This window comes from Micromys minutus (assembly GCF_963924665.1).
Source record: "Micromys minutus genome assembly, chromosome: 9".
Lineage (NCBI taxonomy): Eukaryota > Metazoa > Chordata > Mammalia > Rodentia > Muridae > Micromys > Micromys minutus.
In genome coordinates this window covers 38,408,056-38,433,680 of record NC_137978.1, presented here as the reverse complement: position 1 = coordinate 38,433,680, position 25,625 = coordinate 38,408,056, and the positions used below count along the sequence as shown (strand labels likewise).

Below are 25,625 nucleotides of genomic sequence, written 5' to 3'. Positions count from 1 at the left end.
TTTTCATATATATATTTGATTAACATACTGATTCTTACATAAGTCTCATGTTGCAAAACTTAAATTCAATATAATTCAGTTTCTAGTAACATCATAGACATAGGTTGTCCTGAGAAATGCTTTTGTAAGCTCTGCATTGACCACATTGGTGTACAGCAAATGACAGCATTGTCATGATCCCCAGGAAATCTGTCTCAAGGGCTCCTGTTTTATGCAAAGTATAGTTAAGCTTTTGTGTCAAACTTAAAGAAAACTAGGTTAGTCCATGCCTTCCATCCCCTAATTATTTTGACTATGTTGAAATTGAAATAAATCCTGATGAAATATTTCAGTTTGCTCTCCATACCTGAACTTGGGCAGTGCTCTTACCTAGCCTTTATATAGTGTAGTGTATCATGTGGATAATTAATAAAGCAGATTGGTCTGAGCCACCTTGAACTTAATTGCAGCAGGTAACAGAATTGCATGTGAACATTTTGAACATGGGATTAATTCCACAGTGTGCATTAACCTTGTCAGAAATGCTCTGCCTCTCTCTGTATTTGCTCTGAGTGTGTGTGTGCGTTAACTTGTTTGCTTTGCTTTTTTCAGATTCAGTCTGCACTCATCCTAACCCATGAAGATCCTGTTTCACAGCTGAAGAGCTCTTAGGAGTTCTCTTCCAGTGCCCTTCTGTTTTTCATAAAAAGGGGGAGTGAGGGCCAGCATGGGTACCTGTTTGTAAGTGCAGGTGACTGTGACATCAGAATGCCATCAGAAGGCAATCTGGTCGAATCTGTTTCTAGAAGGATGATCAGGAGAACACATCATGCTCAATTGTTGCTCAGTCAGGTGCTTTAGTCATGGAACTGACATGACTTGTGGGAAAAGGATCAGGCATGGAAACATATTCCTCTGCCCCCTCTGGCCCTGACTTGTCTAGTGGTATATTAGTGTAGACACCCAGACGATTGAGACAGTTGCTATTCTTGGGCAGTTTTCTCCTCAAAATAGCCAACTCTCACTCCTCACGCCTGCCATGTAATCATTTTGTTTAATGGTTCTTCTGTAGTTGTGTGGCATTTGATTTATAAAGTTAGTTCAATTATTAAGAACCTCATTTGGCTAATCAATTATCCAGACTCTTGGGGGTTTTTTGTTCTAATTCTGCTACTTTCCACACTTCTGACTTAATGTATATAGCAAATTCTCTTATTTCAAAGGAAGAACTTCTCAGGGAGACAAATTTATCATCATTACCACTGTCATGTGGTTTCAGTATTGTCCATTCCAAAGATGGTGACAGCAGTCTCCAAAGGAGCTTCCAAGCTCAAACCTATACTAGGAGCACCTCTGTACCACTATCTCTGACTGTCACTCGAACTGCGCACACGTGTAACAGTCTGCCCAGATGAGGGGAGCTTCCAGAATATGATTTCTGTGCCTTTTTCTCTTCCAATTTTCTACCAACGTTTTCATCTTTGATATATAATTGTCATGTTTTACATTTCAGGAAATTAACTTGTATTTGTAAAATGAGAGTTAATTATTTCTTGACTCCTCTGCATTTTAATTAGACTCTGCAGAAACAACAAGACACCTGCCATAAGAAGCTGGAGGATCTCTGTAACTGGGTGGAGCAGGCAGAAAGAGCGCTGGCGAGGCACCAGGGCGGAGCCTCTCAGCAAGAGCTTTCTGCTCTGCAGCAGAACCAAAGTGACTTGAAGGTCAGTGGGAATTAATCTGTCTTGTCATTCCTTCAATAAGTGTTTGTCAAGGCTCCATTACAGTGCTTAGTGCCGATACCAGTGATACACAGATATCACTGCCCTCATGAAGTTTACATTTTGGTAGAAGAGATAGATAAATAGACAGATTAGCACAAAAAAGAAATTTGTAACCACTATATGCAGAAAGATAAAGTTTTATGAAAACATATACCAGAAAGTTGTCTTCAAAGAGTGCCAGGTAAACTGAGAAGTGGTGTACAAAGCAGGGTTAGTTCATGAGGGTGTAGCAGGTAGAAAGTGTACCCGGGCAGGGACTCTGCTTCAGTCTTTAAAGTAGGAGGGAACTGAGCAGAACATAGTCAAGAATTGAAATGAGGCCCCTTCTGCTGGGCTGTAAAGAAAGAGGAAGATTAGTAAAAGTGAGAATTAGAGACATGGCTCTCACTCTTCTCCTGGATTTGTGGGCCACCTTAGGGAGCAAAGATGATAACTAGGAAAACAGGGTAGTCTCCCTGTCCACTAAACCCTAAAGAAAGGAGTGGGTACTCTAAGCCTCCCAGTCAGTCCCAGAAAAGCAGATGCGAGTGAACACTATATCCATTGTTCTTGAACATATGGATAATACAGTTTAATGTATAAATTAGGCACAATTAGAGATAGATCCATAACTAAAATTAGAACAGTTATTACAATATACTGTAATAAGATCATCACTACACTTGCCTTTGTTGCCATTGTTATATGAAATGAGGATTCTTGGCATATCAGTGCCAGACCAGCTCAGCAGATGATCCTGTATGTAATATACAAGTAATATGCACAGATTGGATGCATTAGACAGAGGAGCTCTTCACATCTAAGACTGAGTAGAGTAAGATGAAGTGATTTTAAAAAATTGTTTTACTGTTTATGGGTGTATTATATATGTTGCCTATATGCATGTACAGATATGACCATATGTGTGCAGTGTCCATGGAGGTGTCGGGTACTCTGGAACTGCAGTTATGCATGGTTGTGATTTGCCATGTGCATTCTAGGAACTGAGTCCAGGTCCTCACCAAGAAGAAATGTTCCCAACTTCTGAGTCTCCCTCTATCCCACCCCCTCTTTTTAGACAGGAGCCTTGGCTAACCTAGAATTTGCTATGTAGACCTAACTAGCCTTGAACTCTTGAAGACTGAGCGCCTCCTAAGTGCTAGGGTTTAAAGGTTACCATCACACCTACTAGTAATGAGTTTCCATCGCTTATTTCAGAATGGTGCACTTAGGAAATGTGAAAAACTTAAGAAATATTTATTTAATAGTTTCAGATCATAGTTGATTATGAAGAACTCAAACTGTGCCAAGTACAACTATGGAGACTGGCTGGTCTACTATCCAAGATTCTCAGGCTTCACTCTGCTGGAACCCTATCATCCTTTTATTTCTTCCACTTGCCAGTTCCAGTGTTTTTAAATTTAAATTTATTTTTATATATCATTATTACAAATGCATCTCTCCATTTTGCCCCTTTATCCCCTTGTGTGTGTCCCACATCATGTTTTTGAAGGTCAGTGACAACTGTATAGAGTCAGTTTTCTCCTTCCAACTTAAATCCCAGTACTCAGAGGCAGACGCAGGCAGATCTCAGTGAGTTTCAGAACCACCAGGGCTATACAGAGAAACACTGTCTTGGGGGGAAAAAGAACAAACAAAGGAAGGAAGGAAAGAAGAAATTCTCTTTGAAGACAAGTCATTACCAAGTAAAAAGATTTACTATTTAACACTGAATGCTTGTTTTGTTGCTTTGGTATAAACCATAAGTAAATTATCATCAAAATGTCAGTAGTTGTGTGTGTGTGTGTGTGTGTGTGTGTGTGTGTGTGTGTGTCTTATAGAAGACTGAAAGGACTAAAATTAAAGACAATCATCTTTGTTTCTTTGTTTCTCAAGGATTTGCAGGGAGACATTCAGAATCACTCCACCTCATTTGCCACTGCTGTCAAAGACATTGAAGGGTTCCTGGAAGAGAACCAGACCAAGCTGAGCCCTCAGGAGCTGACAGCGCTTCGAGAAAAACTTCATCAAGCAAAGGAGCAATATGAGGTTCTCCAGGATCGGACTCGGGTGGCTCAGAAGGAGCTGGAGGAAGCAGTGACATCAGCCTTACAGCAGGAGACAGAGAAGGTAATATATCTGTGGAGTCATTTGAGGTCACGGACTTTGTTCCCAGGCAGCCATATAGTTATAGTGTGTAGTGTGGGACTACAAGAAACTGAAACAAATCAAAAATGGGAAGTCCTAAGTTAAGTGATTTTACTCAGTACTGCTGGTTGAATTGAATCCTTTCTTCAGCCTAAGACTCCTGTACTAATAAGAGAGTAGGGATCATAGGAAGGGGAAGTAAACTACCTGAAGATGAATATTAAAATAAGCAAATATATGACTTATTTAAGTAAATATTTGAAAGTGTAGAATTTGAGAGACGAATTTTGTTTGGCTGAGATAAAGATGACAGAAGTCAGTTGTCCCTTCAGGGAAGAACTACCAGATAAGAACTGTGCCCATGCTGTGTTAACTCTTCCAGTGCATCACCTCTGCATATTTAGGAAACCTTGCAGGTTGTCAGGGCCCTTCTAAATCCTGACATTTTCTCATTTTGTTTTGTTGAAATATTTTTCTTTAAACAGTAAGCTATTGAGAAAATCTTGAGTTTATTTTAAATGACTTTTCAGAGATTCTAGTATGAAAAGATTTACACCCAGACTAGAGCATTGTTTTTTCTTTAACCCAGAGATCCTCTCTCACTCTGTGTTTGAACCAGTGCTCTCAGAGTGGAGTGCCTAATAGTTCTCACTGGCATTCCTCTGAATTTCAGAGTAAAGCAGCGACGGAGCTGGCAGAAAACAGAAGGAAGATCGACGCTCTCTTGGACTGGGTGACTTCTGTGGGGTCATCTGATAGACAGCCACAGACTTGCCTTCCAGGAATGGAGCAGTTCTCTGGAGCTTGCCTGGAAAAACAAGCCTTGGATGCCACAGATGGTTATGTAGATGTGAACCAAGTACCAGAGAAACTGGACAGGCAGTATGAATTAATGAAGGTGAGGGTATTAGCTTGTCTTTGCCATGGTTCTAGAAAGGAATTTATCACTCTAGAAAAGGAATCAATGCTTTAGATTGTGTCTTTGGTATGTCAGCAGCTTGGATGTTGTTGATTGTCGTTGAAATGCATTCTTCTTTGGCTTCTGGAGCACTGTTTCACCATACTCATCCTTTTCCTTTGCCCAGCCTTCAAGATACTGTTATGCTCCTAATAGGTCCCAGTTCTCTTTCCATTTGTCAAAATATGCTTTCCTGGGCCTGGGAAGATAGTTCATTTGATAAACTATTTGCAACACAAGTGTGAGAATCCACATTTATTCATCAGAACCCATGATAAAATGTTAGGCATGGTTGTGCATGCTGGTAATCATAGCATGGGGGAGATAAAGAGAGGACTCCTTGAGTGAGGGGGTTCCAGACAGTATAGCCTAGCTCCAGGGAAAAAGGAAAGAGTAACTCAAAAAATTAAATAGACAGTTTATAAAGAACAGCGCCCAAAATTGATCTCTGGCTGCACCTGAAGACACATATACATGTGCACATATACAAATACACACTCAAAAAACCAATATGCTTTTCCTGGGTACCCTTGTCCATGTGTAGTAGTACTTCAGTTACTAAGATTGACAAGTTCCATGTATTTATTTATCTTCAGTTGACATATATCTCCAACTGCCTCTTTGCAACCTGTAACCACACATACTTCAACCTGAGATCAAAATTCTTCTGTAATCTCCAATCTGACACGACCTGCCTGTCTGTCCAACCTGTTCTTTGTACTCCTACATAATTGCCTAAACTCGTAATCCCAGATTCCTCTCTGTCCATCACTCTCCCATATTAAGTCATCTTATTTCTAAGAAGTTGTGTCCCTGAGTAACTTTCTTTTACCTTCCACATTAAGTCTATATTTTTAATATGGTTTCCTGTCCTCACTTACCTCTCTCCGAAGATTGGTTCATACTTACTTGACCTCATCATTCATTTTTCTTCACTTCACTCTCCTGAAGTGCTGCTTACTCTTAAAACTTTCCATCCTCTTAAAAGTCAAATATAAAGGAAGACATGGCTCTCAATTAATTTTGTTTGTTTTCTTATTCTTCAGATCCTAGTTTAGAGCTTCTTCCTCTGAACAGCACTCCATGACTTCACTTCCATTGAGATATTCTTTCCACACTGTACTGTCACTCATTCTACTGTGTGTTCTTATGGACCTCACTGCGGGCATTAGTCACATCTGACTTTCGACTCATTGCATAACTTAGTGGGGACTGCAACATCTTTTTGGCATTCACATATCTCATCTTAAGTATGGTATTATCTACCTACATTGTAGGGATTTTTAATTTGTTTTGTTTTTGTTTTTTTGAGATAGGGTCTCACTAGGTAGCTCTTGCTCACTTTGAACTCACAGAGATTAAAAACATGTACCACCACACCAGGCCCTCCAGTGAGTGGTGTTTTGAAACAGGTAGAGACCATTCTACCTCCAGCATCTCTAACTGTAAATATAAGCAAATTGTCCACGTTTTCTTACTGATGGTCTTTGGGGTTGTTTACTCACCAGGCACGTCACCAAGAATTGCTGTCTCAGCAGCAGAATTTCATTGTGGCCACCCAGTCAGCTCAGTCCTTCCTGGACCAACACGGTCACAATCTTACACCTGAAGAGCGACAGATGCTTCAAGAGAAGCTAGGTGAGCTTAAGGAGCAATATGCAGCTTCTCTGGCCCAGTCAGAGGGACAGTTGAAGCAGACACAGACTCTGCGAGATGAACTGCAGAAGTTTCTGCAAGACCACGGGGAGTTTGAAAACTGGCTAGAACGGTCTGAGAAAGAACTGGATAGTATGCATAAGGGAGCCAGCAGTCCTGAAGCTCTGAACTCCTTGCTAAAGCGGCAGGGAAGCTTCTCAGAAGATGTCATTTCCCATAAAGGAGACTTGAGATTTGTGACTATCTCAGGACAGAAAGTCTTAGAGACAGAAAACAATCTGGAGGAAGGCCAGGAGCCATCAGCCACCAGAAACTTAGTGAATGAAAAACTGAAGGATGCAACAGAAAGATACACCACTCTCCACTCTAAGGTAAGGAAAGACCCCCATCAACCTCCAGAGAACCAATTATGTCTGTCCTCAAACAACTATAGGTAATTTCTAAGTCTCAAAATACGAGTCATAAGACACAGTGTATTTGAACCAAAGGAAATGGGTTTCAACAGCTATAAAAAGATTCAGACTCTGTGGGTCCATGGTCTATCACCTAGTACTGTTAATGTTGGGAGTATTATCACATCACTGGTGGAGATAGATGTGCTCATCATCCTGCATCCTGTCCAGTACCTTAGGCTTATAAGAGACATAGCACAGCAAAATTTAAGCCAACTGCAGTTTTTTTCTTAGACAATTCATTGTAGGATGAATCCTTATCTTCCTGAAAATTGGGGAAAAAATTTATTCCTCCTAAAGTTTAGAATTTACACACCACTCTTTATCTTTTTGTCAACATCTCTAATCTACCACAAGAAATGGGATTTTTTTTTTCCAACTTTATGTCCTTCCTTTTACCTATAGTCTGATGTATATTTCTTTGGTGCTGTGTCCTCTAACTCATTAAGTCTTGCTGGGGATCTCCAGGGTAAGATGGAGTATATAGCACAAGTACTGGTGGTCCTGCTTATAGACAGGTAAACCATTGAGTAACAAGCAGTTCTCTGTGACCAAGAAAGACTCTATTCTGGATGCTGCTCACTTAGCTTCTTTATTTCTTTGACATAGTGTACACGATTGGGCTCTCACCTGAACATGCTGCTCGGCCAGTATCAGCAATTCCAGAGCAGCGCTGACAGCCTGTATGCCTGGATGTTGACTTGCGAGGCCAGTGTGGAGAAGCTCCTCTCAGACACTGTTGCCTCTGACCCCGGAATCCTACAGCAGCAGCTTGCAACAACAAAGGTAGGCAGATTCAGACCATATTTGTGTGTTGAGGTCTTAATATTTTATAGCTTAGAGGAAACTAATAAAAGTAAATACTACTAAAAATACATTAGTTGGGATGTCTTAGGCAAGATCCAATTAATAAATTCTTTGATTTTGTTTGTTTGTTTGTTTTGTTTTGTTGCTATTGTTTTGGGCAAGCAGCAGTTGCAGGAAGAACTGGCTGAACACCAAGTACCTGTAGAAAAGCTTCAAAAAGCAGCTCATGACCTAATGGACATTGAAGGAGAGCCAGCCCTGGACCACAGGCCTATTCGAGAAACTACAGGTACAAAGCAGCACAGCATTCCTCCCCTTAGGTCTACTAAGATCTTTGTTTTGTAGTACATAACAAACTGTGTGAACAGGTGTCCAGAGCACTAAGCTAAGGGCAGGGGATATACACATGTAGGGAGCAGTTCTGATCCTTTAATCTAATTAAGAATCTCTTAGTAGTGACACTAAGGGTCCTATTTCCCAATTGGTTCTTGACCCATCAATAAAGATGTTGCCAGTGGTTGGATTAGCAGAGGACAAATTAGGTATGCCCAGTCATTGCTAGCCAGGACACATTTGAGAATAACTGGCGCGCGAGTGTGCACACGTGTGTGTGTGTGTGTGTGTGTGTGTGTGTGTGTTTCTTCAATCCATGGATCTGAGATAACTCTTAGCATGTGACCCACTGGGAACACAAGGTGGGGTAGCAAAAGCTACATACAACATACATGTGTAAGGTCTTATGAAATAGGTCATTTTAACGTGAACTCTATTACTACACTTTCAATGACTTTCACTCTATGGCTTCAACCCTTCCAGAATCTTCTGTCATTGAACCTTGTTTCTTTCATTTTCTAAGGAAATTTGTCATTCTCAAATTTTATTGCCTTTGATATTTCTTCTGTTTCTTACCTGACTTCCCATGAGTGATGACATTCTGTTTATCTTTCAAGATGTAGTCAGTGGTTCATCATACTGGCTTTAGTCAGTGCACAATGTATTTGAAAATTGCTAACAGGATGGAGTTTTAAATATTTTTATCATGAAAAGTGCTAAGTATGTGAGGTAGCTATGTTAACTAACATAATGTAGTCATTTCATAATATGTGTGCACCTTAAAATATAATTTGTATACCAAAAATATTTTATCAGATTAATTACTTACAACAAGTGGGTAAGGGAGATGAAGGAGACGGGCCTGAGAGCTTATGGTCTTTGTTAAATCCTAACCAGTAACCCTGTGTCTTAGTTACTTTACTGTGATAAAACACCATGACCAAGGGACTTAGAAAGGAAAATATTTAACTTCAGTCTACAATTCTGGAGGGATAGAGTTCATGATAGCAGAGCAAAGGGATGTTGGCAGGAACAGCTGAGAGCTGACATCTTAAACCACAAGCTAGATACACAGAGAGAAAACACTGGGCATGGCAGGCTTTGGAACCTTAAATAAAACTACCCTCAATGGCACACTTTCTCCAACAAAGCCACACATCTTAATCCTGCCAATTGAGGACAGCTTTAAATGTTCAAGACTTATAAGGGAACATCTCATCATAACAACTACTATCATTTAAAAGAAACAAACAAACAAAAAAGGAATCATTTTAACTTCCTCTAGGACATGCTTTTAGTACTAATATAGTACTCAGGGCTTTTTTACAGTTAGTTATGCTATGTTTTCCTCTGCCTGTGCTGATTTGCAACCTTAATTTTGTTAAGACCAGAGACTTTATCTTTTTTTTTTTTTAAGATTTATTTTATTATTTTATGTATATGAGTACACTGTAGCAGTTATCAAACAGACCAGAAAAGAGCATCAGATTCCATTACAGATGGTTTTGAGCCACCATGTGTTTGCTGGGAATTGAACTCAGGACCTCTGGAAGAGCAGTCAGTGCTCTTAACCACTGAGCCATCTCTCCATCCCCCAGAGACTTTATCTTAATTAACTTTAGTCCTTGGTATACTGCTTAATTTCTGGTTCTTATTAAATGCCAAATTACTAATTAATTGAATTCAGCTCCTATACTAATATACTTCAAAAATATTCCCTTTGTTTTAATGTTTAATTTTTTTAATATATACAATTTAAATATTACTTTCTGAGTTTTTTGTTTGATTTTTTGTTTTGTTTTTATTTGAGGAAGGGTCTTACTACATAGCCCTAGCTGTCCTGGAACTCACTATATAGACCAGAGAATCTCATATTTACAGAAACCCCTTGCTTCTTAATCCCTAGTACTGGGATTAAAGGTGTAGACTATTGGGCTGTTATCTATCTACCTATCTCTATATTTCTTTATTTGGGGGATGGGTTGGCCCAGAGGCTTTGTATATATGTATTGTGAGCTAGTCTTGAACTCACTATGTAGATAAGGCTGGCCTTAATGTCCGTCTGCCTCAGCCTCCTGAATAACAGAATTACAGGGACATCCTACCATACTCACCTTTTTATTCTTAAAAACACCATATAAAAATAGCATTCAGTATTTTTTCTCATGGCCTCGATTTTCCAGATTCCATATTCAGCCGCTTCCAGAGCCTCTCCTGTAGCTTGGCTGAGCGGTCTGCTTTGCTGCAGAAGGCAATTGCTCAGTCTCAGAGTGTTCAGGAAAGTATGGAGAGCCTTCTGCAGTCCATAAGGGAAGTTGAACAAAACCTGGAAGGGGAGCAGGTGGCAACACTCTCATCAGGAGTCATCCAAGAAGCCTTGGCCAACAACATGGTAAGAAAATCTTTCTCTTGAGAGTTACACTAGAAGATGTTTGCCATTCCTGTAATAATATAACTTTGAGAAAGTAATAGGAAACTAATTCCTAATAAAGGTTGAAGATGATAACTAATCCATGCAGACATTTCTGCTACTGGGGATGGGAATGTAACTCAGTGACAGAATGCATGCTTGTTAACATGGGAAGATCCTGAGTTCAATCCTCAACACCATGAAAAAGAAAGAAATATGTTCTTCCTAATTTATAAATCACTGTTGAAACCAAGGAAAAGTGGTGGGAGCAAAATCGTGTGGCGAAGTGAGTGGAGAAATAAAGGATTTACCATTGTTCAGGCTTAATTACAGTCCTCCAAGCTCTTTGAGCATGTATGTATTACAAAGTGAGTGGTTGAAGCCTCAGATGTGCTAGCATAAATAAGTCCCAACTAACAAACTTGCTCTTGGTGACAGAAACTGAAGCAAGACATTGCTAGGCAAAAGAGCAGCTTGGAAGCCACCCATGAGATGGTCACTCGATTCATGGAGACAGCTGACAGCAACTCAGCCTCAGTGCTTCAGGGCAAACTGGCCGAGCTGAACCAGCGCTTCCAACAGCTCCAACTCCAACAGCAAGAAAAGGAGAGCAACCTAAAGAAGCTCCTGCCCCAGGCAGAGATGTTTGAGCAGCTCTCCAACAAGCTGCAGCAGTTCATGGAAAACAAAAGTCGAATGCTGGCCTCTGGGAACCAGCCAGATCAAGATATTGCCCATTTCTCCCAGCAGATCCAGGTGAGGATACGTACCTGTCATCTTAGCAGAATAAAAGGAAGGGCAAGACGAAAATGAGTATTTACTGAGCACATACAGTGTTGGGAATGCTGGAAATTCTACCTGCATTATCTTAAAATTTTGACCCCCAGCTTGTAAACTAGAATTTGTTTGTCCATTTTAAAAAACCAGTATGATTTTCTTCATCACTTCTAATATACAAGGTTAATCTGAAATGAGCAGGTTCATTTTACTCAATGTAGCCATATGCAGATTGATAGAGACTTCATCCTGACTTATGCTCTGATAGTTTCTTCTGTAAGAGGGAAAGTGTGTAGCATTTACATTTCATTTGTCAAAGCCAGGTTTAAATACCCATACCCAACTCTGAAAGATGTTGAGAAATAAGCTTACAATATAGCAGAGGGGAAGACCTGGTAGGTGAAAAGCATTGTCAACTACCAGTAATGAAAACAGTATGGTTGCTAGGCCATAGTGTTATGTACATAACTTGAGTAAGTAGTGGCCAGTTTGAATTCCAGAATGTCTGGATAGCCCACATTACCATCTGAAGTGCCTCACAGACATACCTACATTATTGCCACAAGTTTATTCAGCTTACTTGTTTTGTATGTTACATCTCATTCATGGAAAGGGTTATAAGTGGAGGGGGGTCAGTGGAGAGCTAGTGTGAGTCCTTTTCCACTGTGGGCTCGGGGGTCAAACACAGGTTTTAAACTTTTTCTATTGCTGTGATAAAATACCATGACAAAGACAACATATAGAAGGAAGAATTTGTTTTGTCCTATGTGAAGTTACAGGGGACAAGTACCTGCTGTGTAGAGATAGATAGCTGCAAGCAGTAGGCTAGACGACCAGAACAAGTAACAGCGCGTACATCCTCAATCACATGATGCAGAGAGGCAGAGCTGGAAGCGGGGTGAGGCCATAAGCTCTCAAAGGTGACCCTTAATGATGTGTCTCCTCTAAAAAGACCATACCTTCTAAACCAACCCAAACAGTATCACCAACTGGCAACCAAGTGTTCAAATACCAGATCTATGGGGAACGTTGAAACTACCTCACAAGGCTTGGGAGGAAGTACCTATGCTAGCTTAGCCATTTCACCAGCCCTACTCAATTTTCTCTTTTCTATTTTCTAAGTAGGGTCTTACTGTTTTGTTTTGGTTCTTAAATGCCTTTGTTTGTTTTAAGTAATTTTAGACTTTGTAGTAAAGTAGTAATGGCCCAACAAAACATCATAGTCTTTCCTAGATTTACCAACTGCTAATTATTTTATTTCTTTATAAAAATGTCAAAGACAGTTTAATTATGAGCAATATTCATTGTTCTTTTGATATGCAAAATTTTTGCAAATTTAGTCAATGGGATCCCCTTTAAGCTCTGTCCTTATGTCTTTTTGACATCTCTGTCAACATACTGAAATCAGTATATTTCCCATACTGAAATCAGTTTCTTGTTTGTTTGCTTTTCTCTAAGAATCCCTGCTTTAGGTAGGGAATGGCAGTTAGAAACCAAATTCTGGACACTTGGTAAAGTAAATAAGCTAGTGGGATGTGACTGTCTGTGTAAGGATTATGGAACTGCTGCTGTTTGGACCACAACACACATTAGAATTGAAACTTTATTGTTTGTTTTAGTATGTAAAGCTGAACACAAGTCTGCTTCTACCGTCTCAGTGCTCCTATAAGGCAGAGACAAGAGAATTCTTGCAAGTTCATGGGCCAGCTAGCCTCACATGTGCGGGAAGGAACAGCAAAGAGTCTCTATCTCAAGCAAGGTAGAAAGTGAGGACCTACAATAGAGGTTTCCCTATAACCTCCACACACAAGAACCCAGCCACACGCCACCACCATTATCACCACCACTGCCACACCATATATACACATCCATGTGCACAGAAATTAAAAAAATAAGATAATGGGTCAGATCATTTAGTATATTGCTTCTAATATGTTTAATAAACAGGAACTTACTTTGGAAATGGAAGACCAAAAGGAGAACCTAGATACTCTTGAGCACCTAGTTACTGAACTGAGCTCTTGTGGCTTTGCACTGGATCTGTCTCAGCACCAAGACAAGATACAGACCCTTAAGAAGAATTTTACAGAACTGCAAAAGACAGTTCAAGAAAGGTGAGTGCTCATCTGCATTGGTTATTGATAGAGAACTATTCCCATCTCTCTGTAGAGTGAGATGTTGTTTACTTCCTTACCATAAAAAGTGGTGTCCAGAATTCTGCTACTGACCTATTTGTCAAAAACTACCTCTTTAGGCAAATTACCTAATATGGTTGATGTTTATTGCTTTCTATTACTAATTGATTTGTCTCCATATCAGGCCTGAGTGACCAAAAGTTCAGGTTACCTGAAGCAAACAGAAGAAATTTGTGGTAGTAAGATTATAGCTGAATTCAAAGTAAAGACAAAAATCTAGAGACTTCCCTGGTATGATTATGAGTTATATTTTTGGGGCTGGAGAGATGATGACTCAGCAGTTAAGAGCACTTTTCAGAAGACCTATGTTTGGTTACTAGTACCTACACAGTAATCTCAGGGGATCCAGTGCTCTCTTGGCCTCCTAGGTCACATGGTACACAAGTAGACAAGTAGTTACACACATGTACACATGAATATCTTTTGGACATTAAGTTATTTAAGAGAAATGTCTAGATTCTTTTAACAGAAACACAAAAGAATGTATGACAAACGATTGCAGATTTCAGTTTACTATTGCAAACTCATTATTTTCCATTAGAAGATTCACATGGATTTAAGACCAAGAATAAGACTTCTTATCTTGGTTTAGAAGCAATAACAATATTTATTTTGTAGGGGCCACCTTGATGACTAGAGGAAAACTGCTGCTCCTACCTGTACTGAGAGCCATGTGTGGTAGCACACACTTGTAATCACAGCACTCTGGAAGTGGAAACAGAGAGATCAAACCTGTCTCAAACATACATGAATACTTGACAGCAGATTGGGTGGCTTGGTTGAGGACAATGGCCTAGAGGGTGGCTGTAGCTTTGAAGCTACAGGAAGAACCTGCATCTCTGGATTGATCCCTGATAGATATAATCATTCCTTGATTTATTTTCTTTATAAGCATGTGTAGCTCATGGCCAATCATCTAACATTTTGAGCCTTCAATTCAGCACTCAAGTCAGATTTTTTTAAAGTTCTCTGTGTGTGCATGTGTGAGTACACCTGCATGAGTTTATATGCAATACATACATACATACATGATATGCCCCCAAAGTCCAGAGGGAGGCTTGTGAAGTGAGAATCACAGATGATTGTGAGCCACCACATAAATACTGGGAACTAAACCTGGGTCCTCTCTAAATCCATAAGTGCCATTAACCACTGGCCCATCACTCAGACCCTTAAGTTGAGTGTTGAAAGAGTCAAATACCTAAAATATAACAGAGCTGGGTTGGAGATCCAGAGCCAGCATTCTTTCCATTGTATCATAGTATCTAAATAGCAGGCTTCCTTTAGTTTTCTCGCTTTCGCTTTAGCCTAGAGTAAGATTAAAGACTTCTTTCCCTAAAAATGTCCAAAGAAGGGCAATGATTCTTGAGTTTGCTGCTTTTCTACATTGTGTATACAGCCAAACTTACTATGGAATTGGTGCCTAGAGTCTCAGGATGAACCTACTTTTTAGTTCAAGTCTATTTTACAAACCTACTCTAACCAGTTTTTTTTTTAAAAAAAAACATCTTTGTTCACAGAGAGAAAGATGCATCAACTTGCCAGGAGCAGCTGGATGAATTCCGGAAACTGATTAGAACCTTCCAAAAATGGCTGAAAGAAACTGAAGGAAATGTTCCACCTGTAGAGACTTTCGATAGTGCCAAGGAATTAGAAAAGCAGATTGCACACTTGAAGGTAGGTAAACAATAGGGTCCCTGGCAGTCTGGCTAGACAGTGGTTTGAAAGTTTATACAAACTGAACTCCAGATATGATAGTGGGGTAGCATGACAAATCCAGTTCATTCATCACATCAGAATTCTTTTCTTGGTGTGATTCCATATGCCCTACCCAAGTTGAGCACAGTAGCATCTCCTGTTTCAAAACCGAAGTCTGGCATAGTGATGCATATCTATAATCTCAAAACTTAGGAAATAAAAGAAGGAGAAGTTCATGCCTCCGCTGAGCATCAACTTTGAGCCAGCCTAGGCTACTTGAAACATGGTTTGCAAAAAAACAGCACAGGCTATTTCTTAGATGCTTCTCATGATGTCTTAAGAAATGTAAAATATATCATCAAAAGAATTGCTTAAAAAGTAAAGTTGTTCAATTAAAAAAAAGGGGGGGGGGATTGGTTAAGTTCATTTCTTAAGCTTAACTTACATTTTCATCTCAGGGCTAAGAATTATTATTACTCATGTGTGAGTACTAGCTGCACATGCACAGACATTGGAAGCTGGAGTGAGAGCAACTAGAACTCTTGCTCATCATGAAAAACACAGACTTGAAAAAACAGCTTCATGGCAGGACCCAGGCTTCTGCTCTGACGCATACTCACATAGCACCTCACTCTAAATAACTGTCATTTCTCTCTCAAGAAAGCAAGCTGAAGTTAGAGTAGATGAAAGAGAGGAATTTGGTTACTTATGAATAGACTCTAAGGGAAAAAGATTCTTCAGCCACTAGCACCTTGCCCCCTAAAATGAAAGAAACCTAATTGAATCTAATAATCCTACATGCTAAGTACTTGGGTATAAGCAGCTTAGTGTTTGTTGTTCACATGATGTCCAATAAATGTCACTGTATTTCTCTGGAAATTCTTAAATATTTTTAAGTCTGAAACCTTAAACAATTAAGAGTGACTAATGACTGATTTGACAAGCAGTGACTGCCTGCCTATCAGTTTGAAGTGCGGTGCATGTGAGCTTGTTAGACATTATTGTTCTTTGTCTTGCTCTGCTGCTACTCGATAGGGCAGAGTAAAAATCAAGCTAAGGCAGCTCTCAGTGGTCTCACAGAGCAAAGCACTAAAGGCTAAGTCACAGCCTGCTCTGTCACACTGTGACTGACGAGTGCCCATTTCTCTGGCAGGGCGCCGTATCCTGGAGACAGCATTGTCTGGTCCTTTTCTCTGAAGCCTGAAGCTGTTCTTTCCTAATGGCTTCCTGTGGCTGAGTTCTGTCTATAACCAACACAAGCTTCCCTTAGTGACTGTACAGGTCTATACAATTCGGATAACTGACTTCATCTTCTGGTTATTTCCTCTCTTCTTATTCACAGATGTGAACTGCTGCTTTAACTCAGTGTCTTCCTCTCTCCTTGTCTCCCAGAGTCCATTAACTCTTCCTAATTCTGTAATAACACTTATTATATGATAATGCAGTTGATAAGTCAAACTCTTGGAGCTATATCATAAAATCAGGCATGGAGACTCATGAAGTACTCAGAACGCTAAGGCAGAAACTTAAAGAAGCCAGCCTGGGCTACATAGTAAGAGACTTTCTTAAAAACCAAAGCAAATCCAAGTGAGATGGCATACACCTTTCATCCCTGTTTGGAGATAGAAGCAGGTGGATCTCTGTAAGTAGAAGCCAGCTTGGTCTATACTGGGAGTATTACATAGCCAGAATTATATACTAAGACACCATTAGGGGGGAAAAAAAGCCAAAAAGCAACATAGTAATGTGATGACAGCCTGGAGTACATAAGACCCCCATCTCAATAAATACGTAAGTAAATAAGTAAGCAGTTAAATAGATAAAGGAAGCAAAAACCCTAAAAAAAAAAAAAAAAAAAAAGCAAATAAGTAAGTGAATCAAGGGTGGGAGCTGTGTTGTAACCCTGTTCATTCCATGTGCCTCCTTAGTAAGGGTGTCTAGCCAACAATACATGCTAATAAATATGTCACCAAATGACACAGAAGGTTCTGAAAAACTCTACGGTATTCTTTTTGCATCTCTTGGCTGACTAAACCAGTATTTTATAATGGCGGACTACAAGAGCACAGTCTATCTTCTTTCTTCCTTCTTTCCTTCTTTCCTTTCTTTCTTCCTTTTATGAGACAAAGTCTTACCGTGTAGCTCTGGCTAATCCAGGAATCGCTAACCAGGCTGTGCTTGAACTCACAGAGTACCTCCTGCCTCTGCCTCCAAAGTACTTGGATTAAAGGCCCGTGCCACTACATCCAGGATGAGCATAGTTTCTTGTCAAAATGGTAAGAGGGTTGCTGCTGAGGTGGTTCAGAAGTTACAAGCTCTGCTGTTCTTCAGGTGACCCAGGTTTGGTTTGTAGCACTGTGTGGTGTTTTACAACTATCTGTAACTCCAGTTCCAGGGAATCTAATGCCTTCTGACCTCTGCAGGCATCTGGCATGCACATGGAACACATATATACAGGCATGCAAAACACTCATCACATAAAATAAAATGGTAGGAACTGTGTCTATAACAGTTATCCTTGCTGATGAGAGAAGGCCCAGATGTTACATTTACCAATCTGGTTCTTTTTACAGGGTCTTCTAGATAACTGGGCAAGTAAAAGAGTCCTAGTGGAAGAAATCAACTCCAAGGGCACTTCCTTAGAAAGTCTCATCATGGACATTACAGCACCTGATTCCCAAGCTAAGACAGGTGAGTATAGGGTCCTCAAAATGTAATAAATGCATACAGCACTCTGGTTGTGGCTGAATATGGGAAGAAAGAAGATCCACAAAAAAACATTACATTCTCTTACCGTGCTAAACAATGCTGCTTCATATTGACAAAGTTTTCTTGTAAGTAAGTGAATTAATGGGCCCACTTAGAGCTAACAAAGAATGTACAGTTAAATTTTTATCTTGGGGAGTTTTTCTGTGTTGAGCATGTAAGCAATACGAATATGATACCATTTTTAGCCATGGGTGGGTGTAAGTGTCTAGGGAGAACCTAGGTATTTGTGAGTCCATTGATACATCAAAGGCTGGCATACTTCTTTAAAGGGAACAAACGTTATTTATTTTTATTTATTATTTATATTTATTACCAAACTAAGTGTACTCCTATAGACATTTAAATACCTAAGAAAAAGTCCTGTCTCTCTCTCTCTCACTCTCTCTCTCTCTCACTCACACACACACACACACACACACACACACACACACATACACACACAAAATGCCCAAATAAATGTGGTGCTGGAGAATTGTAAATCCATCTTTTCATCTCAGCATTATGTCATGAATATTTCTCTGACTTTTATATAATCTTAGTAATTTCATACCCTGATTTATATTGAACTTAGAAACTCCTCCAAAATAAAAGGAAGCCACTTGAGCAGAATATAGGTGAAACTTTGGCTAGTAGAAATAGGACCAGACACCCAAAGGCAAATTTTTAAAATGCTCATGAGCTGTATTTTCAGTGCTTATAACTGTTTTCTGGTAGAGGATGTTGAGCCAAAAAAGGTCATGAAGGAAAAATAAGACACGTCCTACAGAAACAACATAAGAAGGGCTTTTTAGTAACCAACTTTTTATGCTAATTGTGATTCATGTTCAGTGTTTTTACAATGACAAACTCATGTTAAAGGTAATGTTTTAACTTTATTACAAATCCTCATTCTAAAATATGGCAGATACCATTCTAAAAACTTAATTGTTTTAATAATTCTTGCTTCAAAAAAATTGGAAACAGTTTCCAAGGAATCCACCTGAAGATTTAAGATGAATTGTTATTTCTATAGAAGGACTTACTAATCATTACTGCAGAGGAATTGAAACATAAGTGACACTTTGTTGCCTGGCAGCTAAAGTGACCTGTCTCTTTCCATGAGTATGTTGTCTTGTGCTGTGTTAACTTTCTGATACCCAAGCTTAGATGAGAGCCAGAGAAGAAAATGCTGTGCCTATATGTATTCCTAACACGTTGGTCTTGCCCTGTTTGTCTCCCTGTCCTTCTGCTCAGGTTCCGTACTACCCTCTGTAGGAAGCTCTGTAGGCAGTGTAAACGGATACCACACCTGCAAAGGTGAGAACTGCATTTCAACAGTGCCTTCTCGTTGGCTGTGTTGAGACAGTGTTCATGTCTGCTATGTATGTGCTTCGAAATATGTATGTGTGAAATAACAACGGCCAGAAGGGACATGAGGGTAAAAATCTGGAGGGGAGCAACTGTGGTGTCTCCCTGTTAGCTGGCTATAGGCTAAACAGGTTGGCATCCTAGAACTCAGGTTCTGAGCAAACATACTGGGTCACCAGATTAGGTCAATAAGGACAGACCTGCAAGAAAGTGCATGTGGATCTATGAGTTATAGAGAAGCTATTCTAAAGCCAGATGTAGTGGAATTGGTCTATAAGTCCAGCATGTGGAAGGTAGAGACAAGATTAGAAGTTCAGGCTTTGGCTGGCCTTTCCTACGTCAGACTGTCTCAAAACAAACAAAAAGCTAGTCTAGCAGTAATTTTTCTCTGTCTTTGGCTGAAATAGTCTCCAGACTATTTCTCAGTAGTTTGAAGAAGAACCAGAAGAATGTTCAAAGTTGATTAATCCCAACAGTATGCTAAAGTTGACATCTTACTTCACTTGCTCACTTCTGTTATTGCCGTATTTGCTCAGCATTTTATGGCATTCATCTGAGTATAAAATGCCAAAGCCAGAAAGCAGATTAGTGTTATGTTTTATTTATTTAAACACGAACTTTGGGAAGGTAATCACTAGTTGACTAAAAGAATTAGAAAAGATGCTTGATCTTGACGGGTCATTTAGGAGTGAAAAATGAAGGGGAAAAGGATTAGCAATCTCATTGTTTATTCCATGATACTAGATCTTACAGAGATTCAGTGTGACATGTCTGATGTAAATTCCAAGTATGAGAAATTGGGAGAAGTGCTGCAGGAACGCCAGGAAAGCCTTCAGACTGTCCTCAGCAGAATGGAGGAGGTTCAGAAGGAGGCGAGCTCTGTGTTACAGTGGTTAGAATCAAAAGAAGAAGTTCTGAAAGCCATGGATGCCTCTTTGTCTCCAACCAAGACAGAAACAGTAAAAGCCCAAGCGGAATCTAACAAGGTACTGTGTTTCCATAGTGAGCTGCACCTGAACAGGAGGGGAGGAGGCTTCTACACAGGTACTCCTGCCAGTCTAGGGCCTGAGTCTGAAGGGAGTCTATTCGTGACTGAAATTGTTAGTATGTTTGCCCTCGAAAATTTTAACATACCTTATTTCAGTCTCCTTGGGAATTTTTGTTTCCTATAAAATAAGAAATTGTTATAATTCACATTCGGGAGCATGGGGGGCGTGTTTTCAGAAAGAGGCTAGCTCCCTTCTTTCTTCCCACATTAGCTCATTGAGAATTGAGTTTTATTTTCCATATGATACAACTAGATAGCTAAGCTTTTCTTGTCCAGGCATTTTCTCAACTCTTAGGGGAACCTAAAAAATTATGGATACGTATTTATTCTTAAGATGGAAATGTATGGAGCAGGAGAGAAGGCTTAACTGTTAAGAGCACTTGATGCTCTTGCAGAGGACCCAAGTTCAGTTACTAGCACCCACACCATCTATAACTCTGGTTCCATGGGATCCAACTCCCTCAGAAGGCTTCCTCCAGCACCAGGCACTCATGTGGTACATACAAAAACAGCAGACAAATATTCGTACACATAATAATTTTAATGTTTGAAGTTAAATGTGAACTAGAGAGATTGTCAGAAAATATAAGGACATAGAAATTTTCTTATTAGAAATTCAGGGTTGGAGAGATGGCTCAGTGGTTAAGAGTACTGTCTGCTCCTCCAGGGGTCCTGAGTTCAATTCCCAGCAACCACATGGTGGCTCACAACCATCTGTAGTGGGATCCAATGCCCTTTTCTGGTGTGTCTAAGAACAGCCACAGTGTACTCACATACATTAATTAAATAAGTAAATCTTTAGAAATTTTCTTCAATATTCTTAATGTTCCAGTTCTTAGCATGTCAGCTCTCCCAACTACCAAAATCTTACCTTGGCACTTCTGATTAGGAAGCAGTGATGGTCTCCACTCAGTTAAGTTCATTGATGTGCTGTACCTTAAAGAGCTCAGATTCCACCATTTTCATTTTAAAGTAAATTCTGAAGCAAAGAACTTAAATGCGTTAAGTTCATGGAACAGTTGACCTCCAACTCAGTCAGTCCTCCAGACTCCTACCACACACAAAGCTGTGCCTCCTGCCCACTCTCATGGCACGTATACTGTACTTTTCCTAGGCTTTCCTGGCTGAATTGGAACAGAATTCCCCTAAAATCCAGAAGGTAAAGGAAGCACTGGCTGGATTATTGGGGGCATATCCCAATTCACACGAAGCAGAAAACTGGAAGAAAATGCAAGAGGACCTCAGTAAGTCATAACAGGGATGTTTTGTTCTTAAAATATCTTGTCTTGGGCTGGAGATATAGCTCAGTGGTTAAGAACATGCTTTTCAAGAGGACCCAAGTTCCAATTCCCAGCAATCATATGGTAGCTCACAACTGTCTATAACTCCAGTTCGAGGGTATAAAACACCCCCACACAGACACACATGCAGGAAAAACACCAATGCACATAAAATTAAAATAAGTAAATTATTTTAAAAAATTACCTTGTCCTCAAAGCAAATTGAAAATGTCAGTACACTCTAAAAATCTAGAATTATTTTCAATTAACTTTTGTAAGGAAGCAAAAGGCCTCTCTGTCTAGGACCAGATAATGACTTGAACAGGGGAAAAATTAGAAATTCAAGTCAAGAGAAATCTGGCTTTTTAGGACAAGTCAAGCTGATAGTTTAATCTGATCAGAAGCTAAAGGGAATATTGGGGATAAAAGTGTAAGTGGGAAGTTGTGACCACACCTTGAATCTCAGTACTCTGAAGGCAGAGGCGGGTGGCTCTCGAGTGCAAGGCCAGAAAGGAAAGAAGGAAGTGTCTTTAATCCAGCACTTGGTGATGGAAGCGGGTAGTTCTCTGTAAAGCTGAGCCAGCCTGGTCTGCATACTGAGCTGAGTCCAGTCAGGGCTACATGGTGAGACCCTGTCTCACAAACAAAACCACAACAGCACCTGGACTTGGGAACAGGCACATACTGCTCTTACCGCACCCATGTTGGTTAGCTCACAGCCTTCTGTAGTTAGTTCAAACTCCATCACATCTGGGCTCTGAAGGGCACTGCACTCGTGCAGATATTCACACACAGACATGCATACTTAAAAGAAAAATGAGAAATAATCTGATAAAGAGATTAAATAATTCGTGTGTTCATGGTATTTAAATACACATAATATAAATGAAAATGTTTATAATGACACTATAATGTATGTGATCCATTTTATACAGAGCATGTGGGATGAGGGACTTCCATATAGTTTCATCATGTGTAATTTCTTATCTCTACCAGCCTAATGAGCACACAGAACTACTTGTGCTACTTTAGTTTTTTTTAGCGTTTTAAGGTTATTTTTAATTTTTAAAAATGTTAGATAATGGCTCTGTGTCATTTCCTGTAGTATATAAGGAGTACAGCTGAGGGACCAAGCCAACTGCATCCTCTCATTTCCTCTCAACAGATTCCCGATGGGAAAAGGCCACCGAGGTTACTGTAGCTCGCCAAAAGCAGCTAGAGGAATCTGCAAGCCATTTGGCCTGCTTCCAGGCTGCAGAGTCCCAGCTCCGCCCTTGGCTGATGGAGAAAGAGCTAATGATGGGAGTTCTTGGTCCCCTGTCTATTGACCCCAACATGTTGAATGCCCAGAAGCAGCAAGTCCAGGTGAGCGATGTTGCTTAATGTCTAGAGTAAACAAATAGCCGTCATGGAATCTGGGTTTCAGGGCTACTCCCAGCAAGTAGATTTCATTATGACTCCTAGACAAGGTTCACTTTTCTCAGTTTAATAAGATTGTATTTGTGAGATGTTTATCAAGATGCCCATCAGATAATAAATAAACAGAACTCTTACCAATATCATTAGCAGGCAGTAAGGTCAATGAATTTAAAAATGGGGGAATGCACTACAATGCCATGTCCAAATATGAAAAAAAGTACTTTAAAAGACAAAAACCATCCTACTATCATGAAAATAGCTTTGCTTCTCTGGACTCTGAAAGGGCCTAGGCACTATAATATATCCTTGAACCATCCTTTGAGAACTATATCTTCTCCATTCTTGGTGAAAATTTGAGCTGTAGACTATGTTGCTGTCCCAATTACATACAGTTTCTATACCTGAGTATGTTCAAAAGTTCAGTGTCTCTTGGCTACTTGTTAAACAGTCTAAGCTCTTGTTCAGTGTGGTGTATCAGGCCTTTTATAGTCTGGTCCTTGCCTGTTTTGCCAGCTTCATTTATTAGACAACCTTTGCTAATCCTAGGCCCTCCCTAAAGTACCCTTCACTAGTCCTGCTCCCTGCTCTGTTTGGAGTATTCTAAGTCTTTTTTTTCTTTAAGTTAAGCAGGTACATGTGTATCATCACACATGTGGAGGTCAAAGAACACCCTCAGAAGTTGGTTCTCATTTCAGAAACCTCTTGGATTCCAGGGATAGGACTCAAGTCTTAGTGGCAAGTGCCTTTACCTGCTGAGCCACCTCACTGACCCATTAATTGGTTCTTCCTTGTGACAGCTGGGGTAGCTTTTCTGATTCTCCTTATTGCCTATTGTTCCTAGCCCAACATACTTAATCACTCCCATTCCAGGCTTTCTTGGCAGCAGGTTTCTAACTTTCACCCACATTATATTTTATTATAGTTCACTTTTTCACACCTGCTATTTCTTGAGGTCATATCTTATTTTGTGGAAATGTTGAGTATTGTCCATGAACTGCCTTGTTTAATTTTTACAGCAGCTGAGATAAGAACTTTACTGTCCTCATCTTTCTCAGGGAGCTAAGGTTTGAAGTTGTTTTGAAAGCTTTTTAAGGATATACAGCTAGAATAATACAGCAAGGATTGGGGCGCAGGCTCTTAGGCCTCAGCACTTGTAATTCCGGCGTCTTTGGTGAGAGCAGCAGAGGCCAATGATAAATTCACTAAAAGCTTGGTACTTGCTTTAATGACGGTCTTTCTCTAGATGTGCTGTGTTACGTGTTTAGATGGTAGATGATCTTGGAATCCCAATAAAGAAAGAAGATTAAATGCCTGGAGAGTCCAAGTGACAAGCCTAGTTAGTGCTATGACTAACACAGGAGCAGTGTGTAAACTGTTTCAGAGGACCATGAGCTGGCTGCTATGACCATAGCAACCAATATAAAACAAAGGAGAAAAGTAGAATCAGTGATTCTTTCAGAATAAAGTTGTATTAAGCAATTCATAAAGATAGTGCTACATTATCTTTCTTAGTAATCTGGTCCCTAGAGTTTTCTGGCTTATTTTCAAAATGGGCTAGCATAGTCCAAACTCAGTTTTTGTTTTGACAATGCTTTTAGATCTGCTTTCTCTGTCTAAACATCTTGTGTTATTTCGGTTGCAGTTTATGCTGAAGGAATTTGAAGCACGACGGCAGCAGCATGAGCAGCTGACCGAGGCAGCCCAGGGCATCCTGACAGGTCCTGGAGATGTGTCTCCATCTGCCAGCCAAGTACACAAAGATCTGCAAAGCATCAGTCAGAAGTGGGTTGAGCTCACTGACAAGCTTAACTCCCGTTCCAGCCAAATTGACCAAGCTATTGTTAAGAGTACCCAATACCAAGACCTGCTCCAGGACTTATCAGAAAAGGTGAAGGCAGTTGGACAACGACTGAGTAGCCAGTCAGCCATCAGCACCCAACCTGATGCTGTAAAGCAGCAGCTAGAGGAAACTAGTGAGATCCGGTCTGACTTGGAGCAATTAGACAGTGAGATTAAGGAGGCTCAGACACTGTGCCAAGAGCTCTCACTGCTCATTGGTGAGCAGTACCTCAAGGATGAGCTGAAGAAGCGTTTGGAGACAGTCGCTCTGCCGCTCCAAGGCTTAGAAGACCTTGCAGGTGAGTTGAAGTGAGAAAAACAAGCAAAAGGAATGACTAGGCAGGCCAAGAATCTGGAATGGCCCTTCCATCACTTCTTGGGGCTAGCATAAGGCTCACTCATCCTTCCTTCCAGTGACAGTGAGAACTGAGTGGTTATTACCCAGTGAGTACTGGTGTGTATGGCACTTCACATGACTCACCCCATGGAGATAAAGCTCTAACTCTGCATCAGCTAGCCTGTAGACACTCACCTCTGGACATACTTATGGGCAGAGTTATAGACACTTTTAACCACAGCCCTTGTTTTCTCTATGTTGCTGATGCACATGCATATCTCCAACCCCATGATTGCAAAATTACAGTGTATTTTGGGATTTTTAAAATTTTTTAAAATTTTTATCATTTACTTAAATGTAATCTCTTCGGAGACCAAAAATAGAGTATCTGATCCCCTGGGATAGGA

The 25,625-nt window shown here is 40.1% G+C and overlaps 1 protein-coding gene across 2 annotated transcripts in view; it reads left to right on the top strand.

Moving 5' to 3' along the window:
* MACF1 (microtubule actin crosslinking factor 1) overlaps positions 1-25,625 on the top strand; it is a gene marked incomplete at its 5' end in the record, with an annotated part of 306,545 nt that overhangs the window by 203,416 nt on the left and 77,504 nt on the right. For both annotated transcript variants that reach the window (XM_080921389.1, XM_080921388.1), the window contains 16 exons: positions 1,557-1,706; positions 3,642-3,875; positions 4,567-4,791; positions 6,360-6,878; positions 7,569-7,745; positions 7,932-8,055; positions 10,283-10,491; positions 10,948-11,265; positions 13,234-13,400; positions 15,002-15,158; positions 17,753-17,870; positions 19,182-19,244; positions 20,040-20,281; positions 21,458-21,587; positions 22,789-22,988; positions 24,685-25,180. In XM_080921389.1, coding sequence (XP_080777515.1) covers positions 1,557-1,706; positions 3,642-3,875; positions 4,567-4,791; positions 6,360-6,878; positions 7,569-7,745; positions 7,932-8,055; positions 10,283-10,491; positions 10,948-11,265; positions 13,234-13,400; positions 15,002-15,158; positions 17,753-17,870; positions 19,182-19,244; positions 20,040-20,281; positions 21,458-21,587; positions 22,789-22,988; positions 24,685-25,180 — 3,529 coding nt within the window. The remainder of the gene's footprint in view (positions 1-1,556; positions 1,707-3,641; positions 3,876-4,566; positions 4,792-6,359; positions 6,879-7,568; positions 7,746-7,931; positions 8,056-10,282; positions 10,492-10,947; positions 11,266-13,233; positions 13,401-15,001; positions 15,159-17,752; positions 17,871-19,181; positions 19,245-20,039; positions 20,282-21,457; positions 21,588-22,788; positions 22,989-24,684; positions 25,181-25,625) is intronic.